Genomic DNA, 27927 nt, shown 5'->3' on the forward strand with positions numbered 1-27927 from the left:
TAAGGGTTTTAGGGAGCTTGCGATAATTTTAGGTCATTTCAGCGCCAGTAAAAAAGGAAGAAAATGGGACATTCAAAAACCTTATAGATTTACAATCGAAAGCACACGAGATAAAGAAAGACAAAGGGGAAGGAAAATAGGTAACAGGTGTAGATTCCAAGAGCATTCTATCCATGTACTTAGTTTGAGTTCACATAAGTCTCATCCAGACACAAACATAGGTTTCCACTAAAAAAAATACTCTCAAATGTTTACAAACCAATATATATATATATATATATATATATATATATATATATATATATATATATATATATATATATATATATATATATTATATATATATATATATAACATAATGTAACAGTACATAACAGCGAGATGATTTACAAGGAACAAAAATATCATCTCCCAAAACTATAACTAGACATCTGGCTGCTTCCCTCCCAGTTAAAGTTTCCTGCCAGGCCTAGGACAAAACCAATTGTTCGTTTGTTTGTTTTTAATGGTTTTACGGCGCTTGCAACACATTTAGGTTATATCAGCGCCAGTAAAAAGGAAGAAAATGGGAGGGTAAAAAGTTCTAGAATTACAATTAAAGCACCCAAGAAAAAGTAAGACAAATGGGAACTGAGAACAAATAGGGATCAGATGTAGATTCCAAGAGCATACCACCAATGTACTTAGTTTGAAATAACCTACAAGTCTCATCCAGACACAAGCACAAAATCCAACAAAGAGGAACACACTCAAATGCTTACATTATACATTCAAAATAAAAATAATAATACATTACAGAGAGATGATTTACAAGGGAAAAAATATCATCTTCCAAAACAATAACTATGCATTTGACTGTTTCCCTCCCAGCTAGGATTCCGGCCAGTGCCAGGACAAAACCAAGTAATCTCACTCCGAGACAAAGACAGACAGCATGTTGGAAAACAGATATAAGGGGATAGAAGACACAGTATGTACCTCCCTGCCCGCTATGGGAGGTCAGGATCCCCACCCAGACAAAACCAATTAACCTCATTCCAAGACAAAGACAGAAAGTAACTCGGAAAACAGATAATATAAGGGTATAGAACACACCGTGTAACCACTGCCCATCATGGAAGGTCAAAGACCCCACCCAGCACTTAACTATAGATCAACAAGCGCAATAAATTAGGAATTTGGAGAAGGGTGAGGGGGGAAAGAAGTCTTGTCATTGTTGCTGGCTGCTCAGATATGATCAAGTCTTTCTGATTTTAGCATTACTTAAGGGGGATGATCAGTCATTTTTTTGGGGATTTAGGGTCAGATAAATAAAGCTTGCGATTTGGCAAACAGGTTCACCAGTCTGTCCATCAAAACAATCGCAACCAACATACCAAATTACGCGTTTTCTTCAAGATTTACAGTATGTTTGAGAACGATTTTGTGAGAAATATTTACAACTCTGTTGATCTAAAAACCACAACAAAGAGCTGGGTGTCTCATTTTCATTTATTCTATAAACCGTTAGAAAAGAACTACTTTTAACAACACAAAAAAGGAAGAAATCGGAAAAGTGAAAACAAAATCGAGATTCGATAAAAAGCAAGACAAAGGGAATAGTTCAAATAGAGAACAGATGAAGATTCCAGGAGTGCACTATCAGAGAACCTAGTTCAAGGTCACCTAAAGTAAAAGTCTCATCCAGACAAAAGCACAGGATCTCAATCTCACTTAGAGGAATGCACTAAAATGATTACAGATCAGTAAGTATTCAAAACAAAACACAATAATAATACATAACAGAGAGATGATTTAACAAGAAAAAAAAAATCATCTCCCAAAATTATAATTATGCATTTGACTGTTTCCCTCCCAGCCAGGGTTAGAACAAAAGTATCTAATTCATTCCGAGACAAAGACAAAAAGTAGCAAGTTGGAAAACAAATACAGGAAGGAAGACACAGCAAATGGCATCCCTGTCCAGAGTAGATAGATAGATAGATAGATAGATAGATAGATAGATAGATAGATAGATAGATAGATAGATAGATAGATAGATAGATAGATAGATAGATAGATGGATAGATAGACTGTAAAAATGGAAATACGAAGGAAGAAGAAGGCTGAAAATAAATTCATGAGATTGCAGTCCAAACCACATACAACAAAAGCCTAACAAGATCTCAATTCTGCTCAGTCCACAAAGCACCCAACCTCTAGCATAGCAACAATACAGCCTGATAACTTGTGGTCTGAGCATTCTATTGAATTATGCAAATATATCAAAGCTCTTAACTCAGTTTGGGAGAATATCGACTAGGTCGACGAGGCCTCACTCCCATGTATCTCATAACTGAAAAGAGACAATATTATTATTTTATGTAAATGGCTTAGCGCCACCTTATCAACTTATACCCAAGAGGCGTATAATTATACACTATCGACAAAAGGGAACAATGTAATCTATTATTTCCTGCCTGTTATCTCAGAAAGACTCCAAAAGTCCTCTGTGGTCTACAAAATAGCCACCCCCCCCCCCTTCCCCGCCACCTTTCCAAACCACTACAAAAATGTTTATATATAAGACTTGATATTTAGAATATAAGGTGATTACTGTATAGATGGATGGAAAAATGGACATTGACACACACACACACACACACACACACACACACACACACACACATATATATATATATATATATATATATATATATATATATATATATATATATGAATTGATAGATAGACGGACGGATGGACGGCCAGACAAATAGAGAGAGAGAGAGAGAGAGAGAGAGAGAGAGAGAGAGAGAGAGAGAGAGAGAGAGAGAGAGAGAGAGAGAGAGAGAGAGAGAGTGTTGTATATTTTCTTACGCCATTTTCTTTATTGCAACAAAGAGCAGGAATTATCGGGCAATTTTCACAGATACCAAAAAGCCCGCAATTTGTTGTGTATTTTGAACGGAAGTAATCTAGAGAACGATTACTACGGAGAGAGGTTGGGATTTCTTTGGTGACTGTCAAAGAGGAAGCATCATGTTTTATTTGTAAACAACCTTGCCTGTAAATAAAGTGTTTAAAAGTATCTTTGGAGACACAGTTCAATTTATTGACTAACATTTTGGTGCCGAAACCCGGGATCCTCTAGATTTTCGTTAATTGGACTGTGTGTTTTGTTTGAGAAGAAGCTGGTAAGTAGATATTCAGTTGACAGTCGTTGGTTTCATTTTCCTCCATTGTTGTTAGAGTATGGAAGAAGCGAAAAAACGCAGGTCTGCGACGAAAGGATGGCTTTCACGTGAGATTCTGAATCTAAAACAGCTTGTTGCCAGATTCGACGTTTCTTCAGCTGAATTGGCCGACGCATTGGCAGATTTTAAAAGGCGACAAGATAAGTTAACATCAGTGCAAGAAGAACTCGAACTGTTGTTCCTTTCTGAAGAGGACTTGCAGCGTGACATTGAAAATGAACATTTATTCCTACTTGAGTGCAGATCGGCTAAGGCGGCTGCAGAGATGAAACTAGTTGAGATTCAGACCTCCGTGGAACCGGAGCGCAGTGTGAACGCTAACAATAGTGAAACGCAGGACAATGGATCAGTGCAGCAAACTTGCCAAAAATACAACTGGCAGGTTTTTCGGGGGATTACACTGAGTGGCCTTCATTCTTTGATTCGTTTCGAGCGCTTATTGATGAAGCGACGCTACCTGATATCACCAAGTTTTCGTATCTGCAATCACTGTTGTCGGGAGAAGCCCTTTCGTGTATCAAAGGACTAAGTTTGACCGGAGAAAATTATCGTCACGCACTTGAAATTCTTCGACAACGTTACGATAGAAAAGAAAAATAGTTTTCGACCATATTCAAAAACTTCTGGCAACTGAGGTCAACGTAAGGAATGTGAAAAATATGTGGACTTTTTACAACCTAGTTCAGTCACACATTCGGAGTTTAGAGAACTTTGGAATTTCAGGGGAACAGTATGGGGTCATTTTGACACCCTGATATTGAGTCGACTGCCAAGTGACTTTCGTATGGAATGGGCCCGAACGAGCGACAAACGAGAGTCGGACTTACTCTTTTTGATGGATTTTCTCCACGGCGAAATTCAAAGACGGGAACGTTCCCAACATTTCGATTTGCCACCAACACACAAAAAAGCAAGGGTGGCAGTGGCGTACGAGAAAAGGAAGAACACTGCGTCTGCGTTGATGACAAGTGAAAAAAGAGACAATCAGAATCGTGCTTGTGTTTGTGTTTTCTGTGGTAAAAGGGACAGCCATTACAGTGATAAATGTCCACAGCTGGCGGAAATGGACACTGAAAAAATTAGAGAGAAAACAAAGAACAGTAATCTTTCTTTCAAGTGTTTCCGGCCTTCACATTTGGCTAAGAACTGTAGATTCAAATGTTCGATTTGCCATAAAGGTCACCATAAGGTGTTTTGTTACCAAAATCAGAGTGCTGCCAAACAAAACACAAACAGAGATGAAGACAGTGCAAATGAAAATGGGGGGTCAGGCAACTGCGTGATTTACGCCAAGTCTGAGTTTACAGGAAGACAGACTGTCATGCAAAGCTGCAAAGTGAAAGTCAATGATGATGACGTTTTTGTTTTGTTTGACAGCGCTGCTGATAAAAGTTACATCTCATCCTCCTGTGTGAAGAGTTTAAAACCCAAATTTATTGGTAAGGAGGAGACATCATTTTTCACCTTTGGTGGGGGCAGACCATCAGAAAAAAGAGAAAGAAATGTTTATGAAGTTTCCTTTCAGGGTCTGAAGGGTAAGCAGTCGAAAGTCTGTTTGACAGAAATTGGTGAAATTTGTGGCACATTATACAGGCCAGGGGTGAATCTTGATTGTCTTGCTCAGTTTAAGTCTCAGGTGGGCTCAGATTTGGAATGGGGAGATGAGTATGACAAGGGTCAGAGAATGAGAGTGGATGTTTTAATTGGACTTGATAATTATTGGGAGTTAATAATACCAGGTAAGGTAATAAACAGTGAGATTGGACTTGTGGCTCAAGAGACCATTTTCGGTAAGTGGATCCTTTCTGGATCATGGCATTCCCTGAAGTAAAGGGCAAAAAACTCCCATTCACAATTTTTGACACTGGGTTGTGTAAGTGATAGTACAGTGAAGAAATTCTGGGAGCTTGAGGCAATTGGGATCTTGGATGATTCGAACCACGGGGTCAATGCAGAAGTAGGGAACCCCGTATGGGAAGAATTTAGGAACAGTGTAAAGTTTGTAGATCAGAGGTATGAAGTTGCATTGCCATGGAAGGACGGGGTCATGAAGTCAGAGTTACAGAACAATTTTCAATCTGCAAAAAGTAGAGTTGAAAAACTTGACAGGAAGCTGGGTGATGACACCAGATATGCTGATGTATTCAAAGCTCTTGAAAAGGAAGGAGTGATACATGAGGTTCCCTTGGACGAAATGCAGCCAGAAAACAGACCAGTTTATTACATACCTCACTTTCCAGTAATCAAAGAAGAGAGCGTCACGACCAAGGTCAGACCTGTGTTTGACGCCTCATGCCGTGGATCGAATGGAATATCATTGAATGATTGCGTTCATGCCGGTCCCAATCTGTTACCCAATTTGGCCGATGTCCTCCTTAGATTTCGAAGATGGCCGGTAGCCCTGACAGCAGATATCAAGAAGGCATTTCTTCAAATTGGATTGAAAAAGGAAGACCAAGACGTACAGAGGTTTCTTTTGAAGGAAGGCCAAAACATGAGAGTGATGCGCTGTGAACGAGTGATCTTTGGATGTACCTCATCACCATTTTTGTTGATTGCAACAGTCAGACACCATCTCAACAAGTATGAGAAGTCAAGGATTCTGGAAGAGATGAAAGATAACTTCTACATGGATGATCTTCTCACTGGAGCAGATGACATTGACCAGGCATGTGAAATGCAGAAGACAGCATCCAAAATCATGTCAGAAGCAAACATGCAGCTGTGCAAATGGAATTCTAACAGTTTGGCAATAAAAGAAAGAGTTCAAAAAGATTTCAGAGATGGAGTCATGCCACAGAGTGACACAACCAAAATTTTGGGATTGAAGTGGAATCCGACGGCTGATGTTTTTGAATTTATGGGTTATCCCTTTCCAACAGATGTTGTGGTAACCAAACGGTTAGTTTTGAGTTTGATGTCCAGAATTTTTGATCCGCTGGGCTTCCTCGGTCCTTTCACTATAACAGCAAAGATTGTCTTCCAAGAACTCTGGAAATTGGGAGTGGAATGGGACGAAGAAATCCCAGACAGCCTAGAAAAACGGTTTTCAGCATGGATGCATGAATTGTCCATATTGTCGACATGGGCAGTACCAAGGTGTTTGGTGTTGTGCACCTGGATCAACAAGAAGAGTTTAGAAATGCATTGCTTTTGTGATGCGAGTGAAAAGGGGTATTGTACAGCTGTGTATTCAAGTGTGAAGGAAGAAGATGGACGACAGAGGATGACATTGGTTATGGCCAAGTCACGAGTGGCACCAGTAAAACAGGTCACCTTGCCTAGTTTAGAATTGTTGGGTTGTCTGTTGGGAGCCCGTCTCCTTCGGTTTGTAATGAAAGCATTACAACTGCCAGAGGAAACAAATTACAGATGCTGGACAGACTCGATGGTTGCTCTACACTGGATACGCAGTGATTCCTCAAAGTGGAAAACCTTCATTGCAAATAGAGTTTCTGAAATCCAACAACTTACTTCCCCCTCAAATTGGCAGCATTGCAAGGGATCAGAAAATCCTGCTGATTTGGGAACACGAGGAGTGACAGCAAATACCTTGATGCATTCGTCTGAGTGGATAAATGGGCCAACCGATTTTTTAGAGAAGGAAAGTCAAGAAGAGAAAATCCAAGATGAAGCGGAAGTCAACATGATATGTTCCTCAGAGTGCCAAGAGATGACACAACAAAGCAACACCCTTAGTGCAGTGCCTCTGCTACCGTTTGAACGGTGGGGAGGCTTCTCAAAGTCTGTCAGAGTAGTAGCGTGGGTGCTAAGATTTATCAGTAATTGCCGTCAGAAAGCACGCGCAGATAGAGAATACTCAAGAGTGTCTCAAGGTTGAAGAGATAGTTGAAGGGAAGAGGGTGCTTTTGAGAACAGTTCAAGCTCAGTATTTTTCTGAAGAAGTGAGACAAGTTCAATTGGGGAACAGGGTGGCTAAGGGGTCTCCGTTGCGTAAATTGAATCCTTTCATTGATGAAGATGGTCTCTTGAGGTTGCAAGGACGACTTCAGTTTGCTTCAGCGTCATTTGAGTGCAAACACCCAATTATTTTGCCGAAATGTAATTGTTTCAGAGTTATTGACAAGTCGTGAGCATTTAGATTCGAAGCACGCAGGTGTTCCACACATGATATCTTCTATCCGGAACGAGTTCTGGATAATCGGGTTGAGAACATTAGCAAGAAAAGTAAAAAGGCAGTGTGTCAGGTGCTCTTGATATGACTCTTTACCATGCCAACAGCCAATTGCTCCTCTCCCCAAGGAGAGAATTAGCAGATCTGAACCCTTTTCTGTAACAGGGGTAGACTTTGCCGGGCCTATATTTACCGCAGACTTTGTTGGGAAAAAGCACTACATTTGTTTGTTTACATGTGGTGTAACAAGGGCCATTCATTTGGAGCTTGTGGACAGTTTAACAGTTGAACAGTTCATGATGGCATTCAAACGATTTGTGTCAAGAAGACGTATGCCAGTGACTGTTATGAGTGATAATGCTAAAACTTTTCAGTCAGCGTCAAGAAAATTGGCAGAAGAATATGGTGATAAAAGTCCCAAATGGAAGTTTATCAAACCTAGACGCCCATGGGTTGGAGGAATTTGGGAACGCCTTGTCCGTTCTGTTAAGTCCAGTTTAAAGAAAAGTATCAGTACCAGATGCCTTACAAAATCAGAACTTATCACACTGTTATGTGAAATAGAAATGTGTGTCAACAGTCGTCCACTCACATTTGTCGGGGACACGCTAGATAGCTGGGAAGCTCTCACTCCTAATCACTTTCTTATTGGTGGAAACATGGCCGCCATGGGTTCGAACCTTAGCCCTGCGAGTGTAACGGCAAATGACTTGCGCCAAATGGCAGCATCGAGGTCAGAAGAGTTAGAGAAATTTTGGTCTATTTGGAGACAGAGTTATATCAGAGTTATATCAGAGAGTTACCTCATGCTCCTATGGCAAAAGCTAAGGGGAGTCTGAAACTGAACGATGTTGTTATCATCAGAGAAGACAATTGTTCAAAATTGTATTGGCCACTTGGTAGAGTGACAAAGCTAATTCCCAGTAAAGACAAGCTTATAAGAACAGTAGAAGTGAAAACAAAGAAAGGGTCGTTTATTAGACCAATACAAAGACTGCATCTTCTTGAACTAGAAGGCAGAGGGTCTATGAGTGATGATACCGAGGCTGATTCACAGCGACCAGAAAGTAGTGATGGTTCGAACCTTCCTAAAGAAGTAGGAGTTAGTGTTGGACAGGAAAACTATGGAGTTCGAACAAGAGCAGGGCGCATCGTGAAGCCTAAATGTATTTTTAGCCTCTAGACGTATTGTATCATCCTATTATTTCCATATATTCAGTTATATTGTGTTTCGTTTAGTAGTCTTAAATATAAAGACGTGTTTGCTATGTTTATTCTAATGTATATTGATGGTATAATTTTGCTCTCCCAAATAGCTAAGATGGTTTATTATTGTTGTCAGTAGTGGCGGCTTTATGCATACGACTAATACTAATACATAATGAGTTGATCAAAACGAGTGGGCATTTCCTGAAGATGGGTTATTGCCGCGTTGCTATCCTTTTTTATGGGGTTTGATTGCATTTTATAGTTTTTCAGTTGAAATTATTTTAATTCCTTGCATCATTTTAGTTTGGATTTGTTTTGCATTTTTTACGCGATTTTGCATATATGTTAAGATTTACGATAAGGTTTAAATTGTACCAGTAGTACTCTGGTCACCTTTTTTATTTTTGTTTCCCTCTCTTCTCTACTCCACCATTGGAATTATGTTTGTAGTACGGTTTTGCGGTTTGACATTATTTTGACAGTTGGATATTTCATGTTATTCATCATTATCCAAGGTGGGGAGAATGTTGTATATTTTCTTACGCCATTTTCTTTATTGCAACAAAGAGCAGGAATTATCGGGCAATTTTCACAGATACCAAAAAGCCCGCAATTTGTTGTGTATTTTGAACGGAAGTAATCTAGAGAACGATTACTACGGAGAGAGGTTGGGATTTCTTTGGTGACTGTCAAAGAGGAAGCATCATGTTTTATTTGTAAACAACCTTGCCTGTAAATAAAGTGTTTAAAAGTATCTTTGGAGACTCAGTTCAATTTATTGACCAACAGAGAGAGAGAGAGAGAGAGAGAGAGAGAGAGAGAGAGAGAGAGAGAGAGAGAGAGGGAGAGCGAGAGAGAGAGAGAGAGACACACACACACACACAAGCAGGCAGACAGATTAGGGGGGGGGGGGGGGATTGATGGTTGGAAGGATGGACTTGTATTGGTTTATGGACGAAAAATGGAGGCAGTGCTGGTGGGGAGAGGAGGGGAGGGGAGTTTAAAAAGAATAGGGCAAGTATTGACAGACAAGGCCGATTGCCGTTAACTCATCTACGTAAAGACGCAAAGACGCTTAATGAGTTCTGTTCTCCAAACCGTTTATTTTTGGTAAACTGTTCTTACTCACGAAACTAGAACGGGCCACAAATGTCCCTCGAGGCGAGAGTGATCTCTAGAATAGTATTGGTTTCAAACATGGCATACTAGACTGGTTGCAACTCGAATAAAGCTTTGTGTATCCACAGGCGGTCATCTATTACAAATGTGGAACACGACGCTCACCGACTTACCCTCAAGAAAAGATGAAGGCACGTCTAGCTTTACAATTCACAGCCCGGTGATGCAACTTGAGAACGGTATTAAAATGGTCCGCATGCGCGGTCATTGATCCATGAACATGATTCGCGCAAGGTAAATCAGAAATCGGAAGAATGACAATCAGATACTGTTGCTTAATAGTGAAAAAAAGCCAATGATGAAGCCGAATGGAAGCTTCAATTTATAAAAAGGATTAAGTAAATAAGAACTTTCGGGTTAATCTATTCCAAACAGAGTGGACTATCAGTAATTATATTTATACATAAATACACCATTTTACTCAAACGCGAAGAAAGACAATTAATTTGACATTTCATGAGGGGAAAATTCATCGATTGTCCACGTTGCTCACGGGAAAAATTCATAACGTCAGCTCATTAATAATACTGTGTGCTTGGTAATTACGTGTGAAATGAAGAACATCTCTCTCTCTCTCTCTCTCTCTCTCTCTCTCTCTCTCTCTCTCTCTCTCTCTCTCTCTCTCTCTCTCTCTCTCTCTCTCTCTCTCTTTCTCTTGCATATCAGGCAACATTCGGTACACGGCTGAACTACCAAGATCGCGGTTCATGTTTACCATCTCTTGTGTTGTCAGCATCAACTTTGTTATTTATTCATTTTAGGGTGATAGTAGCGATATGCTTGTAAATGTTTTACTTTTTTTTTTCAGTCGTGACCTGCGAAAACTGCAAATCGCTAATGGGTTATTTTCCCTTGTGTCCACATCAAATACACGAGAAGAGCTGGCAAAAAATATTATGGACGAGGCACAAGGGTTGAGAGTACACTCTCACTGAGCATTGAAGGGATCACGAGTTCCGATAAGATCACAAAGCAATCATAATATCCTTTATAGATAAATTTCTATTTACGGTAAATATGTACACAAAAAAAAAAAAAATTGTTGTTAACCACACAAAAAAAAAAAAAAAAAGAGAGAGAGAGAGAGAGAGAGAGAGAGAGAGAGAGAGAGAGAGAGAGAGAGAGAGAGAGAGAGAGAGAGAGAGAGAGAGAGAGAGAGAGAGAGAGAGGAAATAATTATGTTTACATTTGTCTGAAAAAGTATCAGACCTCAGCCTATTGGAGCCAGATTTGTCCCCGCGCTAGGCCGACCACCATCTCGTATTGCGACCCATTTCGAAGTCAAAAGAGTCGCCGCGATTTCATTCCGTTTGTACTTGGGGCATTGGCCATAATATTGCGTTTGAGAGGGATTACCCCGTATTCACTCTCTTTAATTTGGCGTTATGGACAGACTGAACTCGGTCTCTGCCATCCTGCTTATCGAGCAGTAAATAAGTAACTCTGATCATTTTAGATGAGGTAACCCATCCCCCCTTCTCCCGTGCGCGCTAATAAGGAAGATGCAAATGTTTGTTTTAAAAAATGAGTCTCTTTACTTTTTAAACAGCTTGATTGATTGTTAAGGGCTTCCAAAATGGTATAATATAAACTGACTACGATTTTCAAGTTTATTTACTCTTAGACTTTCGCCAATAAATCATAAAATTTGATGGCAACATACAGGAAAGAGAAAAAAAAAGGTAAATGAACCTCATCCCCCTCTATAACAATACAATTAATAACCATAAAATAATACATAACAATGGTAATAACAACACGGTACGTTAGCATTTGTGACTAAGTGATTTTGTGACATCTATAATGAATTCATCTACTCATATAAAACAAAACAATTTTTTTAAAGAACAAAAGAAAGGAAAAGAATGAAGTGAAAGATTGCGTCCCATTAACTAACTGGCGCCTGGATCCATCAGTGTATCTCTATTTTAACAGCGATCGGTGAATTGCCTAATGGAGTGGTGAATTGCCGAAGTAAAAAGGGAATTCAAAAGATTGAGTTGTCAGACGTGATGACATTGTCAATATTGACTAGGCATTTTAATCTTAAGTGTTAGAGCATTGTCCAACCATTGGGGAATTGGGGAATGGCATAGTGGGGGTGAAGGGGGCATTGGTGCAAAACAATAATTTAAAAAATAAAACATTGAACAATTAACAAAACAAATGAAGTTTTACAACAAACTAACACAGTAAAAGAAATACAAGTTTCAAGAATTAAACAAAATAATGTAAATAAAGGTATGTCATTGTCCTTCTGCTGCTGCTTCCTTTACTGCTACCACCATCATCATCACCACCACCATCGCTACAAAAACAACAGCTATAACTACTGCTACTACTACTGCTGTTACTGATCCAACCAGTCTCTAATAATAATAATAATAATAATAATAATAATAATAATAATAATAATAATAATAATAATAATAATAATAATAATAATAATATTAATAATAATAATAATAATAATAATAATAATAATAATAATAATAATAATAATAATAATAATAATAATAATAATAATAATAATTATCATTATCATCATCATTATTATCACTATTACGAGACTGAGTCAAAAAGGAATGGGAAGAATCTCCGACTGAGCTCATTTCTTTTTTCGTGTGACGTCACATTTGGATCAATTGAACTGACATATTTATGTACTCTTTAAACCAAAAGTTGAACATTTTAATTCTGTCACATTTTGACAAAGCTATGATGATCTTGGCTACGCAGTCTCAATGACGCTTGGTGAGAATTGTGCGGTTGTCTCTGCTGGTTGGATCCCTTTTGTTTTTCCACGTGTCCCTGTCTTGTGCCAGCGTTTCGTTTAGAGAGCGAGTAGATCATGTTCCGTCTTCAGTTTTGATGGAATAGTTTGTAGGTGTGAAGATATAAATTCTTCATTTGCTGATTGTAGTAGATTATATGTCTGCAAGTGAGCATTTAGTGTTGTTGGTTGACAAAGTTATTGCAGTTCAAAATGGCTGCCCCTTGTCCGTCAGCGACAGAAACTGTCATTGAATTTCTTGCTTTCGAAGAGAAAACCTCAGGTAACGTTTTTAAACGCCTTGGAAAAAAAGTTTATAAAAATCATGCATTTAGTAGAGGCAGTGTATTTATGTGGGTTGAAAGTGATTCACTTCATTTAGAAGAAAATGAGATGCAATCCTAAACACCCCCTCAACCATGTCTTTATTTGACAAATCTTGTGATGGTCATCGTCCAAGTACTGTCAACTTAATGAATCAAATAAAGACAGAAGCATTGATCAGATCTGACAGAAAAACTCCCCCTGATGAGATAGCAGGTGACCTTGAAATCAGCGATGGAAGTGTTCATCAGATCGTCAAATCCTTGGGATTCTCAAATGTCTGAGCTCGTTGGATACTCAGGCAGTTGATCAAGAGCGGGAAAAAGTGAATTGTTGTTTCGAGCATCTTCAGTTAAATGGGAGATATGACAGATTTCTCAGTAGAATAATCACTAGATATAAAATCTGGTTTAATCAAATGAACCTCAGTCGAAGAAACAATCATTGGAATGGCGACATCCCTCTCCCCAAAGTCCAAAAACTTCAAAACTGAGAAATCAGCTGGGAAAGTTATGCCAACAATGTTTGGGGACATTAGAGGTGTAATCCTCCTTGATTTCCTACCACATGGACCATTTTCAACTCTGGATGGTACAAATAGAGCTTGAAGCAACTGAAAGCAAGGATTCGTCGAGTTAGACCGGATTTCGAAATCTTACGAGTACTGTTTCTTCATGAAAATGCCCTTCCACACACACAAGTGCCAGGAAAAGGGAGGTTATCGCATCATATTGATGGATAAAGCTGTCCCACACTCCTTATTCACCAGACTTGACATCTTCGGACTTTCATCTTTTGGTCCATTGAAGGAGGCAGGGAGGGGACATCGCTTTGAATATGATGAAGATGTCAAGACATGTGTGAAAAATTGGCCCAACGTTCAGTCGACTCACTTTTACGAGGACGGGATACATACCTTTACAAAAAGGTGAAGTGTGGCCATCGAGAAAGGCGGAGACTATGTTGAGAAGCAAGATTCTACTTGGCTAATGCCAAGCTTTAAGTTGAAGTATGATGCATGATATTGATTCATTTTGTTATAAGTAATAAGCAGAGTCCCATTACTTTTTGACTCAGCCTCTTATTATTATTATTATTATTATTATTATTATTATTATTATTATTATTATTATTATTATTATTATTATTATTATTATTATTATTATTATCGTTATTATTATTATTATTATTATTATTATTATTATTATTATTATTATTATTATTATTATTATTATTATTATTATTATTATTATGATCATCATCAACCCTATAATCGCATCATTAATATTCTCATTGTCTCAAAATACTTTACCCGAAACCAGTCGAATGAAAGGGGGCATCTTGATCTCTTAATCAATCTGATACCAGAATTCAATCCAAATGCCTAGCCAGATCTGTGCTCTTGCAGTAATCAGTATCGTGTGATGAACACTCGGATTGTACTAATGATGAAGCCTCGACGAAATGGAAAGGAATTGATCAGTGAAGATACTCACTGTCTCATATATTCTCTTGTCAAATCATAATAAAAACAAGCATTCCAAATGAAATTAAGTTTTTCTAAGTATAAACAATTCAGGTGATTTTGGGTATTTCTTTTTATGGGAGGAAGGGGGGGGGGGGGGGAAATTAAGGCACTAGTCCATGTTCAATCAGAGGCCGATCAAGCGTTAGCCCGAAGTCCTGAGTAACTACTATTTTCGTTTTATAACAGATTCGATCGAGGAAAGCTGGTCCAGTCACTTTTTCTGAGGTGCATTCTTCAAACAAATTATCATAAATATGGTGTAAATAATGTGAGAAGTTCAACGTTCAAAAAATAATTTCGTGTAAAAGACATTTTTTGAATGATGATGAGGTGAAGTATTCAAATACCTTAAACTAAATGTTTAATCACCATAGCCGTTATGAATACATGCCGACCAGCGGAACTGTGGGCCCCCAGATTTTTATTTTTTTCCTTAAATTTTGAACACATGCGAGTTAAAAAAGCAAACACTGTATACGGCCTGACAGTGCAAACCTACTGAGTCAACGTACACATAGATCAATGGAAAATATTTTGCTTTGGATTCACAATACTTACAGATATCACTAATAAAGGAGTACACACAACGCTGGGCGTATTAATATCTCACAATAAAAGGATACTTGAAAACTACGAATTGTGGCTACTCAGTTACGTGATAATCATACCGAAACGCTCAAGGCTTTATCGCTCAAAGATAAACTAAATTAAGGCAAACAGTTGCACATGAATAACACGATCAAAAGAAACGTCCACCTCAGTATGTTTTTTAAAAAATAAAACATAGTACACGAATAAAGCTGACGTGCCATTTTGAATAATTAAACATTTTGGCAGTTGAAATTAAATATAAAACTTATTGAGACATGGGTTATCTCTTGGGATTATACAAGCATACAATCACGACGGTTATTATTGTATCAACACATTTTCATTAGGCTGCATTAGTATCCTAATAATGTGTCGTGTGATGAGTCAGTGTCATGAAGGAGAAACTATTTATACACACACACACACACACACACACACACACACACACACACACAACAATGCACACCATTCTACCAAATAAACAAAACTAATCTCCATATCAATATTATATGGATCAATCGAAGCCCATCAGTTCTGAGGGATAATTAACATTATTTGTTCATAATGCAATAGACCTTTTCGGATAAACTAGTCTACCTTAAATAATATCACATCGCTAAAGTGCACCCCTTTGTTTGTAAACAAAGAACGAATGTCACACTTTCCCAGACCAGATATTGAGTGTATCTGATTTTCTAAAAATTAGACTTGAAGTGAACAAAACATTTATTTCTTTGTGAAGAATATCATTTTATATACCAATGTTGTAACAAGAGACAATCAAACGTATCACCGTGTGAACAAACGAATGTTGTTGACTTTGACGTTATATGCTAACATAATAATGTGAGGTGAAATGGAGACTTTAAAAAAAAAGGCTTGCAGATTGAAAGTTAGTGACAAATGAGAAATGCTTACACCAAAAACTGACAAAAAATGTGAAGTGACGTCAACTGCAATTTCTGTTCACCGACCCTTTCATATTAAAAAAAAAAACGAGGACTGATCTGATAGATGATCTTGTAATCGTTTGAACGAACTCCGGAGTTATCGACACGGTAACACTGAGATATGGCACAATAGTATTCTATTTCATTGGTGTGCTGGACGTCGATCGAGCTCATCAAGGTTTGCTTTTTAACCCTTGGACGGCAGCTGAAATAGTGGATCCTCCAGATTCCGAGCATCGTTTAATTTTAAAAAAACATATTTTCTGTCTTTTTGTTTTGTTTTGTTTATTGAGATGAAAACTGGCGTCTGCGTTACAGTGTAAATTCAGGCGTTACCGCGTTAAAACATTGTGATACATGCTCACAAACAGGAGGGCCAGCTGGTTCGGCTGGAAGCAAAGACTTTACTCAATATGTGGTTCCAGATTATGAAAACTTTTCCAAATTGTTGACACAAGCGTAATTGAAACACAAGGCATAAAGCTTTATTACGATCGATGGATTCCACATACCATTGTGTCGCATTACGTCACAATACAAGGCGACCACACCAAAAGAAAGTGATCATTAACTACACATGAGAGTACTAGTTAACTACTAACGAATACTCACTATTTTACTTTCTTTTGGTGATGCAACTGAGAGGGCAATGTCAAGCTATGAATAAATGAAGGCTACGTCACAACTCTACTTATGGAGAATAATCTGCTCATTACATTAAATAGTGATGCCATAATAACATTATAAAGATAACGTTCAAGTGCGTAATCAATACTTTTTTACACTTGAGTAAAATTAATAAAGTAAACATTTACTGGGCCACTCCAGAAGAACACGTTTGAATTCACAGACACACAATATTGGTATGATAGTAAGATGTTAGAAAGTGTGTCCGACACACCACTGTCAAGATAATCAAACACTTGTCTTGTGATCTTACTTGCATGTGACCTTAAGAGGCGAGGTCACCCAAAATATAATCATAGATATATGAGGGGAAACCCCGGTTTATTTTAAGTATTGACACACCAAGACACGAGACTCTTCGTCAGGGGAAAGTAAAGATTACTGTGACAATGATGATAACAATATTGGCATTGGCATAACTACACTGTTGTCATTAGATAGCACCATACTCCTATCAATATGAAAGAAAGGCATAGGGTAAATCTGACCGTGTCACACAAGTTTACTTATATTTATATATATATATATATATATATATATATATATATATATATATATATACATACATATATATATATATATATATATATATATATATATATATATAGAGAGAGAGAGAGAGAGAGAGAGGGGGGGGGGGGGGGGAGGAGGAGGTAGAACGTAGAATTTTGTGACACAGTCTAAGCGTTTTTTACAAGGAAAGAGTGAAAATCAATAAGGAGTCACTCAATTAAGGGGCAGTCAGAAAACTGATGAGCACTTATGTGTGGCTTAGTCAAACGTAACACTTAGAGCTTTTAATGTGGATTTATTTCGACCGATTCGTGATGAATAAAGTATATCCGATGGTTTTTACTTCCTCCATGAGTTGAGCTTGAGCTTTTTATATCGCGCAATATCCACTAAGCGCTTTACAAGGGGTCCCTGGCCGACAGAAAACACTTAACATTTAGGACGGGACATGACGCCTGTTAGCCGAATTTACATTTGGGGAAGGGGGGGGGGGGGGCAGAGACAACGCCGTTAACGGCAGGTACTCATTTTACACCTGAGCATTGTGAGAGAATGTGGGTTAAGAGCCCAGGACCTTCCGATTCGAAAGCGAGTGTCATACCGCAAGACCACATAGCCGCAGTTTATCTCCGTATAAGAACTCTATAGACAATAATTTAAAAAATCGGGCTTGTGGCATAATATTTTTTCATTTTAAAAAATGGATTCTACTGTATATGGTGGACACAAATATGTAGATCAGTCGTCATTGGTATGAGTCTAAGCATTCTGACGTCCTTTTCTGTTTCCTATGCCCATAGTTCAAATTGAAGGGAGCCAAAGTATCAAGAGCCTTTCTACACTATGTTTACGAAGCGATTAAAAATGCATAATGTTCAAAGTTACCGTGCCATTCCACGTACTACGTATCCACGTCTTCAAAGTGTTCAAAACAGTGGAACCAATGCTCTCAAGTTGGTACTCGTAAATTCGGTAGTTTAACGATAAAGTTGGTTATGGTCAAAGGCTATATATATATATATATATATATATATATATATATATATATATATATATATATATATAGATATATAGATAGATATATATTATATTATACATAATGCGAACAAAATTCATGTGACCTGAATGGCACAGTCTATTTTGTGTCCGTTTCTTGTTCAATCGAGATACCAAAAAAAGCCCAAAAGAAAATAATGCATCGATATAAACCAAATACAATTGAAAAGTTTGTGTCTCAAACAAGTATACGATAGGGTCGTATTTTGGACACTATTTTGATTCAAATTATGGGAAGAAGAAAATAAAATCCAAGTATCTCCACCGAGATTCATCGTTCTGAACAGACAATGAAAGTAAAAACCTTTACAACGTTCCTTTCTTCGTATCGTATATCCAAATGAAATAACTCGATAACTTCCCATTATTGGACCAAAGATACGATGTCTAGACGTGAAGCATAATTACATCATGACCAGATCGTTGACAGTAGTCGAGATTCCCAGTAATTGTACTCACAGTTTGGTGATTCAAAATCAATTAATTGTTTTCCCCTTATAAACCGACTCAGTCCGTAGCCATCGTTAACTTATAGCCTGACACTAGAACCGTAGCCATCGTTAACTTATAGCCTGACACTGACCAAAAAATGACGTCAAAATGCCAGTCTTTGGCTACAAAAGAAAACAAATCGTAAGTTGTATTCAATAGTTCATCCAATGGGACCACTTGTTTCCATGAGTTCTACTAACGACAACTCACTAGGCGGTGCAAAAAGCAAATAATGATGTCAAAATGACAGTCTTTTTGGGTTTCAGTGTCAGGCTACAACTTAACGATGGCTACGCTAGAACCCTCCAGGACCGTGGCCTTCGTAAAGTTATGATAAAAACGATGGCTACGCCAGGACTTATAGCTTGACGTCATTTTCTTGGTTTTTGCACCGCCTAGTGAGTAATCATTAGTGGTGCTCAAGGAAACAAGTGATTCCATTGGTTGACCTATTGAATACAACTCACGATTGTTTTCTTTTTCGGCCGAAGACTTGTCTTTTGACGTCATTTTTTTTGGTCAGTGTCAGGATACTAGTTTACGATGGCTACGCTCAGTCAGACTGAGCATTGCTGTCGATGTTGCATATCCAAGAAAGAAAAGTGTGGTTTCTCCCTGGCAGTCTGCAGTAGTCTGTAGCGTATATTTAAAAGACTCATTATTGGCCAGAAACTTGATACCGGTAGGTAAGTTGCTCCAGTAGCGGGGATATATTTAGGAAAGTTAAGAAAAGATTTCTGTCTGCATAGGATTGGAAGAATATAAACTTTTGATAGCACGACAGCCCAGTTTACACTTTACTTTGATAACTTCTTAATTGACCCAACAACAATTTAAGTTAAGCTATCTTACTTGAAGTATTGACGAACAGAGGGGGACCATCGCAAATAGAATGAATGTCAATACAAGCCAGTTCAAATTTATTACATTGTTCGTCTGCTTAACGCCAGAGAAGTCGAGAATGAAATTGAATTTACCAGAAAAATAATTCTAAATTCCAATATAGGAGATCAGGCAAGAGATAAAGAACAAAGACTTATTAAAAAAAAAAAAAACAAAAAAAAAAAACAACAACAAAAAAACCACGTAAATCAAGAGGAATAAAAATGTCAAGACAAAAACAAACTGTGAACTTGGACATGTGGGAGGAACATCAATTTATCAACCCGACAAGTATGACCAAAACAAACGTAAAGAATGGCATAATACATAATTTTGTCTGGGCCAAAATGCCAATGATCGGTAGTTGTGGCAATCCAGGTTCCTATCTTGGACACAATTGGCAAATTGGATTTCCGTGTAACCATGAGAATGAATAATTTACCAACTACAATATCGCAATGTTTATCTAAATTTGATAGAAGGTTCCGAGTACATGGAAAGTGTGTGAATGTGTCTATGTATGTATGTATGTATGTATGTATGTATGTATGTATGTATGTATGTATGTATGTATGTATGTATGTATGTATGTATGTATGTATGTATGTATGTATGTATGTATGTATGTATGTATGTATGTATGTATGTATGTATGTATGTATGTATGTATGTATGTATGTATGTATGTATGTATGTATGTATGTATGTATGTATGTATGTATGTATGTATGTATGTATGTATGTATGTATGTATGTATGTATGTATGTATGTATGTATGTATGTATGTATGTATGTATGTATGTATGTATGTATGTATGTATGTATGTATGTATGTATGTATGTATGTATGTATGTATGTATGTATGTATGTATGTATCTATGTATGTATGTGTGTGTGTGTGTGTGTGTGTGTGTGTGTGTGTGTGTGTGGGCTCATGTGAGAGAGAATGGGGAGCAGAATAAAACAAACAAGCAAAAAACCAACTTAAGATGAATTTGATCATTTAATGATATGGACATTTTGATCCCCAAACTATACAATCAGACGATAAAATGGAGACGTGTATTTGAAACGTATACGTGACGTATAATTCCATAAATGAAGTTTCCACACAAGCCCGGAATTGAAGTAGATATTAATCTTGAGTTATTTTGACTATTTCGATAAATTATTTAGTAATAACATGTGTATGTATATGTATATGTATATTATATACATACATACATACATATATATGTATATATATATATATATATATATATATATATATATATATATATATATATATATATATATATATATATATATATATATATATATATACAATTAAAACAGTGTTATATCTTTGGGAAAGGGTTTCTCAAAAAGGCACTCTAGGCACAAGGATTGATGGGCACCGCTACAAACCCCCTCTTATACTCTTGCACGGTTCATTAGTCGGTCACTCAAAACGAGTAATGGAGCACGACCAGCCATTGTAAATATAATCTTTTGCAGGTATGTTTGACCAGACTAACCTCTAATAATATATCGATTAATCTGACCCCCCCCCCCCCCCTCCCCCACCAAAAGGTTAACATGCCCAAACCCCAGGGTCTATTTTAGGACATAATTGAAGGATATGATTTCCCGGCGTTGTCTCGTGAGTGTCAGCCATGAGGGAAAACCCATACATGCAATCGACTGATTTTATCAAAATATTCGCGATAGAGTAATATGACTATGACATGACTACGTCTGCTGACCTACATCATCTAAATGTCTTGATTTATACTTACAGATAATAAAGAGTAACTTCTATAGAAAGAGGATTGCCTTGACAATAGAGCATCAATGAATAATACGAAGCTGCTACAAGCTGTGACATGTATGTAAAAAAGTAAAGTACGAGAAAAATATGAATATAACACCGGGGATGTAACGGGAAGTATAGATACCGTTAAAAAATATTTTGTTATTTGTTGAAGAACGGTTTTAAGCCCTGCTTAGCATTTTGTTGTTTTTTTAAGATGTTATATTCGGTTTTATACATAACTTTTGACAATAAAACATCACGTATTTATTTCATATTACAAAATAAACGTGTTTAGATATTTATAATTTTGAAAGAGACACGTGACGATATAATCATCATCGATATCTGATATACCTTATCTTTAAAACATTTCGTTCAATACAGTCTTTTTTAAAAAATCCCGTAGTTTTTTTTTCTATTTCATTTTTTGTTTTGTTTTGTAGAATGTTTCCTAGTCAAGACTTCATGCAGCACCCGACTGATCTCAAATTCACTTGTAAATTTGAACTGTCTTATTTTGTCGGACGTGTTCTTAATTGCAGGTCTAACAACCCGAATGTTTAAGGGCTAAATGTTGTAATTGGAACCCTCTCAAACCAAAGCAAAAGAATGCCCAGTACAACAATGTAAAATCAAGAATCATTCCTCTTTTTTTTTTACCACTATTAAAGTGATTAATTGTATCGGTATGTGATGTGTACTCTCGAGTACGGTTTCCTCGAACTCCTCGGGAATCGCAAAACAGATCGAGGAAAGTGTGTACAAAGAGCAAAAAGGAAAACATACGTGACAATCGAATAAGTTCGAGGAAACTGTACTCGAGTGCATCTACAATATAATTGATTTTACTTATCTTATTTATCAATTGGAAATTCTAATTTAATATATGATTTCTATTGTCAATTGCCTAAACAAACCTTTATATTGAATTTCTTAAGTCTGAAATATAAAATTTAAACTAAATAAATGCACCTTATTTAGGACAACTACTTAAGCTTCTGAAACGGCAAAACACAAATTTTCGTAATTTTGAACGTTTCAATTTAGTGTCAAACCTGCTTCTTGTCCAACCAGACGTAGCATGGGGCAAATGTATTTGTTACTTTTATTCAGCCAGTACCTTGATCAGTGACGGTTGTAACTTCAAGGCGTCGCATAGAATTGAGGCTATTTAAAAAAAAAGAGTTTTGTGATTTGTGAGTTTTGTCTATTCGTATAAATTTTGAAGATTTGAATTTCTTGAAATGTCGTTTTAAGAGAGCAGTCTTCATTATAGTGTTCGCTATGTTGGACACAATTAAGGGGCATAATCTGTCACAGCCGTAGTTCCATCATTGGCTAATAACATGGTTTGGCTTTTTTTTCTTTTCTTTTTAGGCCATCAATATCGTTTAATTTTTAAGAGAAGATAAAGAGTGGGGGGAAAAACGCACCCCTCCCTAAAAAACAACAACAAACAAACAAAAAAAAACCCCAAAAAAAACTGGTAACATATCTTTTAAAAAATCCCTTTCTCCAGCCCGATCTGTATTACAGCCAAGACTAATGTAAAAGTAATGTATTTTCTATAGCAAGGAACAGCCGTGGCGGAATGCTGGCAGAAAATCGAATGTTTTAGAATATAAGATGTACAAGGTATTTATTTGTTCACGTCTGGAGTTTACATTGACTGGTATCGTCGTATAAAGATAACAATGGCCTTATATTGACAATAGCTGTTTCTGAACAGATCACGAGAGAGAAAAAAACAAACTACCAAGCATCAACTGGATCCTGGGAAACGTCGGTGGAGATAACCGATCGACGCAAAAACTACATTGGCAACACAAGCCAGTAAGTAGAATTAAACCAAAACATGAATCAACCCAAAGGGCATACATATGATACCAACATAACTGTAAACAATAAAACGTTTTATAATTTCTTCTTTTAAAAAACCCACCAAAAAACAAACAAAAACAATACAAAACTTAATTGGATTTGAAGATTCAAGCACAAACAAAAATGAACAACTTGAACAAGCTTTGAAATATTGAAGCATTCAACGGAATTGGAACCATACCATACAAAGCGTGCATCTTGTGGCCTACGTTTTGTTCCCCGTCTCTGATGGGATATTGGTGAACGCGTAGAGTATCCACGTTAGCTGGATGAAATTAATGAACATCGATGTCATATCAATAGCATTGCATAATGTATAACAAAGATATTTTGAAACATTGTGACCCATCGCGTCGATATGGTATTATGCCGGAGTGAACAAGATTCTGGATGAAGAAAAATCGAGTTTCAAGTAAAAATAATAAGAATAAAGAAATTTAAGCCATTTTGAATTTAAAGAACAAAAGACACTCTCCTCATAGAATGCTTTTATTTTAACACAAATTCTTAAAATTCAATCGAAATAATTCGATTATCCCCGATCGACGTGCCCTTGTTTGCATATATAATGTACATATCGTCCACACGTCGTCCTCATGACGATTGGTCAAAATGTCTACGAATTCAAAACGCTGTGACCTGCATGGTATTATTGTCACTACTCAAACGTTTAGGAGCATCCACCGCTCACTTAGTAATTCTTCATAATTTAGTTCTTATCAATGGCACGCGTTTGGTAAAAATACTCACCAGTTCTGACCACAGATTACACAGGATCTCTTAGTAGTCTGTGGTTCCGACTGCCAGATCAATCGTACAAGCTCACAAACCGTGTATAACCTTTATCGTTTAAAGTATGACTGAGATATTTCAATATGAACTGATCATCCCCAAAGGTCTAAATCAATAACAAAGAGCTGAGTTGTCGTCTTTATTCATTCTTCAATAACTATTACTTTGAGTCGATATTTCCTTATTTGCAGGTCTGACTGTCGCCTTCGTGAACTAAAAACCCAACACCAGGACATGTATTTTAACGTCATGTTTAGGTAAGTGCACCGCCTAGTGAGTTGTCGTTAGTAATGAATCAAGGAAGCAAATGATCCCATTGGTTGAACTATTGAATACAAATAAATATTTATTTTATTTTTGTGGTCTGGCTTCGTGTTTTGACGTCATTTTTAAAAATCAGTTTCAAGCTATGATTTTGCAAAGGCTACGGTCTAAATAAATAAAATTTGCTGTCGGCTTATTGTTGTAATAAAAGTATCTCAAACCAACGCAAAAACAGTCTTTAGTAATAATGTTAAATCAAGTCCATTATTGCGTCCGGTTATCAGAGCTCTCGTCTACATGCATGAAATTTAAATAGCAGCACATTAGGCGTTGATGTTTTATCGAAAATTATCTTTCATCTTATTGACACTGAACTATCATTTATGCCAAACGAGTTGAGGAAAGGGAAGGGGGGAGGGGGGGGGTGGTAAGGGGGCAATAGAAAAAATAAACGCATAAAAAGAACAAAACGTTCTCATAGATCATCTAATTCATCCGTAGTGTTTCCTTCATCCTGTTTGTTGATAAAGGGGAAACCCGAAACGTTCATTCTATCTGTTTTCGTAATTAAATTGAAGCTTACAATCAATTTCACATTCTTATTTATTTCTTCAAGCTTCGAGCAGCAACATTTACATTACTTCATACGCTGAAAGACTCCAAATTTCACATCCTTTATAATAAAAGATAGATATACCCAGAAATCAAAAACTTGCTTTGTTGTTGTCGTTTTTTTTTTTTGTTTTTTTTTTGGGGGGGGGGGGGGGGGGGGGGTGGTAGCAGTAAAACAAATTCACAATGCGATTGAACAGTTTATAGATAGATTATTGTAACTTCTCGAAATAAAATGTAGGACAAAGAGTCCAAAAGAACAAGTCGGTAGAGAGAAACGAAATTGTTTTAGTTCCTAAATAGCACGAACTTATTCAATTTTCCAATTTCACTTATGTTTTATGTTTTTAGAGATTTAGCGGCACTTGCAACACACATGGTTCATTTAAAGGCCAGGAAAAGAAAGGTAATAGGCTTAAAACAAAAGGAGAATAGTAGTAGATGAGAGAATAAATATTCTGTGATAAAGAATATCGCCTCACCTGGATCTTTCCCGAAATTGAAAATATATTTGTACTAGTAGATGATATTTTACTGAATCTGTTATAAAAGAAAGTTACACCCCTTCCCCCCCCCCCCCCCTTCCGGCCAAAAAAAAAATGATTATCTTATTTTTTGACGGCCAAGATGTGTATAACTTTGTTACAGTTAACAACGGATCGTAACATGGGCACTGGATATAATAATAATAATAATAATAATAATAATAATAATAATAATGATAATGATAATAATAATAATAATAATAATAATAATAATAATAATAATAATAATAATAATAATAATAATAATAAAAATAATAATATAATAATAATAATAATAATAATAATAATAATAATAATAATAATAATAATAATAATAATAATAATAATAATAATAATAATAATAATCTTTATTGTCCAAATTAAAGGCAATTCATGTGAGGTAAACAATGCTCAGTTTGGTTCATGGTATGAACATCAACACGTTTCCATTACAGACACAGCCATTATGAGAGATTGAAGAAGTGCTGGAGGGATGAGGAAGGGAGAAAGGGGTAGGTCAAAGAAAACAGAGGTAGAAAGTGGTCCATTTACGTATTGCCAATATGTCAGGGGGAAATATACATGTAACTGATACGCCCTTAAAATCAAAGATTACAAAATGGCTCCCACTTCTTCATCTGCTCCTTTCTATTCGATTATCATCATCATCATCATCATCATCATCACTACTATCCTCCTCCTCATCATCATCATATCATCACTATCCTCCTCCTCATCATCATCAGTAACGGCCGTTTGACCGCAAAGTCACAAGGTAGCAAACGGACCATTGGTTTTGCGACTACACGAGAAAGTTGCCTCTGAAGATATATGAAACAAAATTAATATAGAAGAGTTGAGAGAAAAAAAAAAAGAACAAAATAGCAAAGAAATACATAAGAAATTATCATAATAATGAACAGATTTAGAGACATTAACGTCCCGTGTTTGGTATTTTGTTCTTTTTCGGAGTTGTTATACTCGTTCTCGTTTCATGGTTTTACAGTTCACGGCTTCGGAAAATCGGAAAATATGCGTCAATATAATTAATATGAGAACCTCTGAAGGTTTGTTTTATATCAAATCCTCATTGTTCATTGTCTCACGTGTAGTCTTAATTAAAACAAGTGATTGAACGTCGTCAGTCAGTCACATTCATGAGTGACAAGAAACTCGGGTAGAACCAAAGCAGATAGTCTTCAGAAAAGGAACTCTCTTACACAAGCCTGCGTGTAACTAAACAATTACGACAAAGAATGTCACCGCTGTAAAACAAAGTAAATGGAAATATTCTTTTATGTAATAGTAGAAATTTGGCAAATACCAAAACCTCTCTTTGATCCTACTGACTGCACAAATGAATACATCTTGAGCCTCAAATAGACGACTATCGCCACATTACTTAATCGCGTGAAGGAATTCTTTGGGTACAAGCAGGCTTATTGCTATGTCATAACAATGGTATGGTCCACTTAACACCGGCTGTGTGCAAGAATATTGTGGCATCGGAAATGTTTGAAGTATCTAAATTGTTTACCTGTCGTTTCAAAATGGTAATAAGTCGGAGTTATTTCGATATTAAAATTGAAATTATATATAGCCAAAAGTTTGAGACTTAGATCTATGTTAAATTAAATTGTTTTATTTTGGGGAAAGAATAACGTTTTGCTAACGTAGGTACATAGATAAATTGGCTATCTTATCTACACAGGATGGTAAAGCGGATAATAAATTATCTTTAAAAAGCCTCAATACTGATAGACTTTAAAACACTAAGGATCTATAAAAAGAAGAAATGGTGGTCCTTCAGAGCCATTGGCCCATGGACGAGTTTATCCCGGTTTCTATTAGCGTGAAACGGACAATAGCAATTGCTTGCTATCCTTTGGATAGGACGCTAGTCTATCGCAAAGTACTTTCCGCCAAATCTTACAGAGTCAGCTACCCATTTCTGCTGTGTGGACAGGGGGGTCAGAAAAAATCTCAACTGCACCCGGGATCGATCTTGGTCCCTTTGCATTATGTGAAACGAGTGCTCTACCAAGGTATCGGGATCACCCCCCCCCCCCCCCTAAAAAAAAAAAAAAGAAAGAAAGAAATGGGACGAGAGTTTTAAAACCCATCGCAGCTTGACTTCCATTATAAATCCTAAAGATAACGTCTATTTATTTATTTATTTATTTATTTTTTTTTTTTTTTTGTATTTACGGGTTTGACAGCACTTAATGCCTTAAAGTTACATCGGCAACAAAATAAATAAATAAATCTCTTTCGTGAAAGATTGGATAATCAGTCACAGAATAATATTCTTCGCTGTTAAAAAAAAATCAAAAGGAAGGGATGGTGGAAATTGATTACGAATGGGAATAATGTCAGGCGTGATGGTGAGCATAGTGGGTTAGGAACAACTTGTGACTCATCGTCTCAAAACGGTGTTATGTTAGGGCATTATTTGGTAGTTTTTTAGAGATGAAAATAGTAGTCTGAATAGTTAACTTTATT

General features: G+C 36.8%; 1 protein-coding gene across 5 annotated transcripts in view; it reads right to left on the reverse strand.

The window, feature by feature from the left end:
• Nucleotides 1-27927, reverse strand: part of LOC144980024 (mechanosensory protein 2-like) — a 103793-nt gene that overhangs the window by 66497 nt on the left and 9369 nt on the right. Inside the window, exons 1-2 of one of the 5 annotated variants that reach the window (XM_078927480.1) lie at nt 16741-16828; nt 14169-14616 (exon numbers count right to left, since the gene is read on the reverse strand). The exons of 1 other annotated variant lie outside the window; for it this stretch is intronic. In XM_078927480.1, the coding sequence (XP_078783606.1) occupies nt 14169-14196 (28 nt within the window). In that variant the 5' untranslated portion in view covers nt 14197-14616; nt 16741-16828. Of the gene's footprint in view, nt 1-14168; nt 14617-16740; nt 16852-23414; nt 23499-27927 lie in introns of those variants that run through there. 3 more of the 5 variants (XM_078927476.1, XM_078927466.1, XM_078927477.1) reach the window with 3 other exon arrangements.

The sequence above is a fragment of the Berghia stephanieae genome, chromosome 9 (genome assembly GCF_034508935.2).
Source record: "Berghia stephanieae isolate SIO BIC M18660-M18661 chromosome 9, UCSD_Bste_1.3, whole genome shotgun sequence".
NCBI classification, from domain to species: Eukaryota; Metazoa; Mollusca; class Gastropoda; order Nudibranchia; family Aeolidiidae; genus Berghia; species Berghia stephanieae.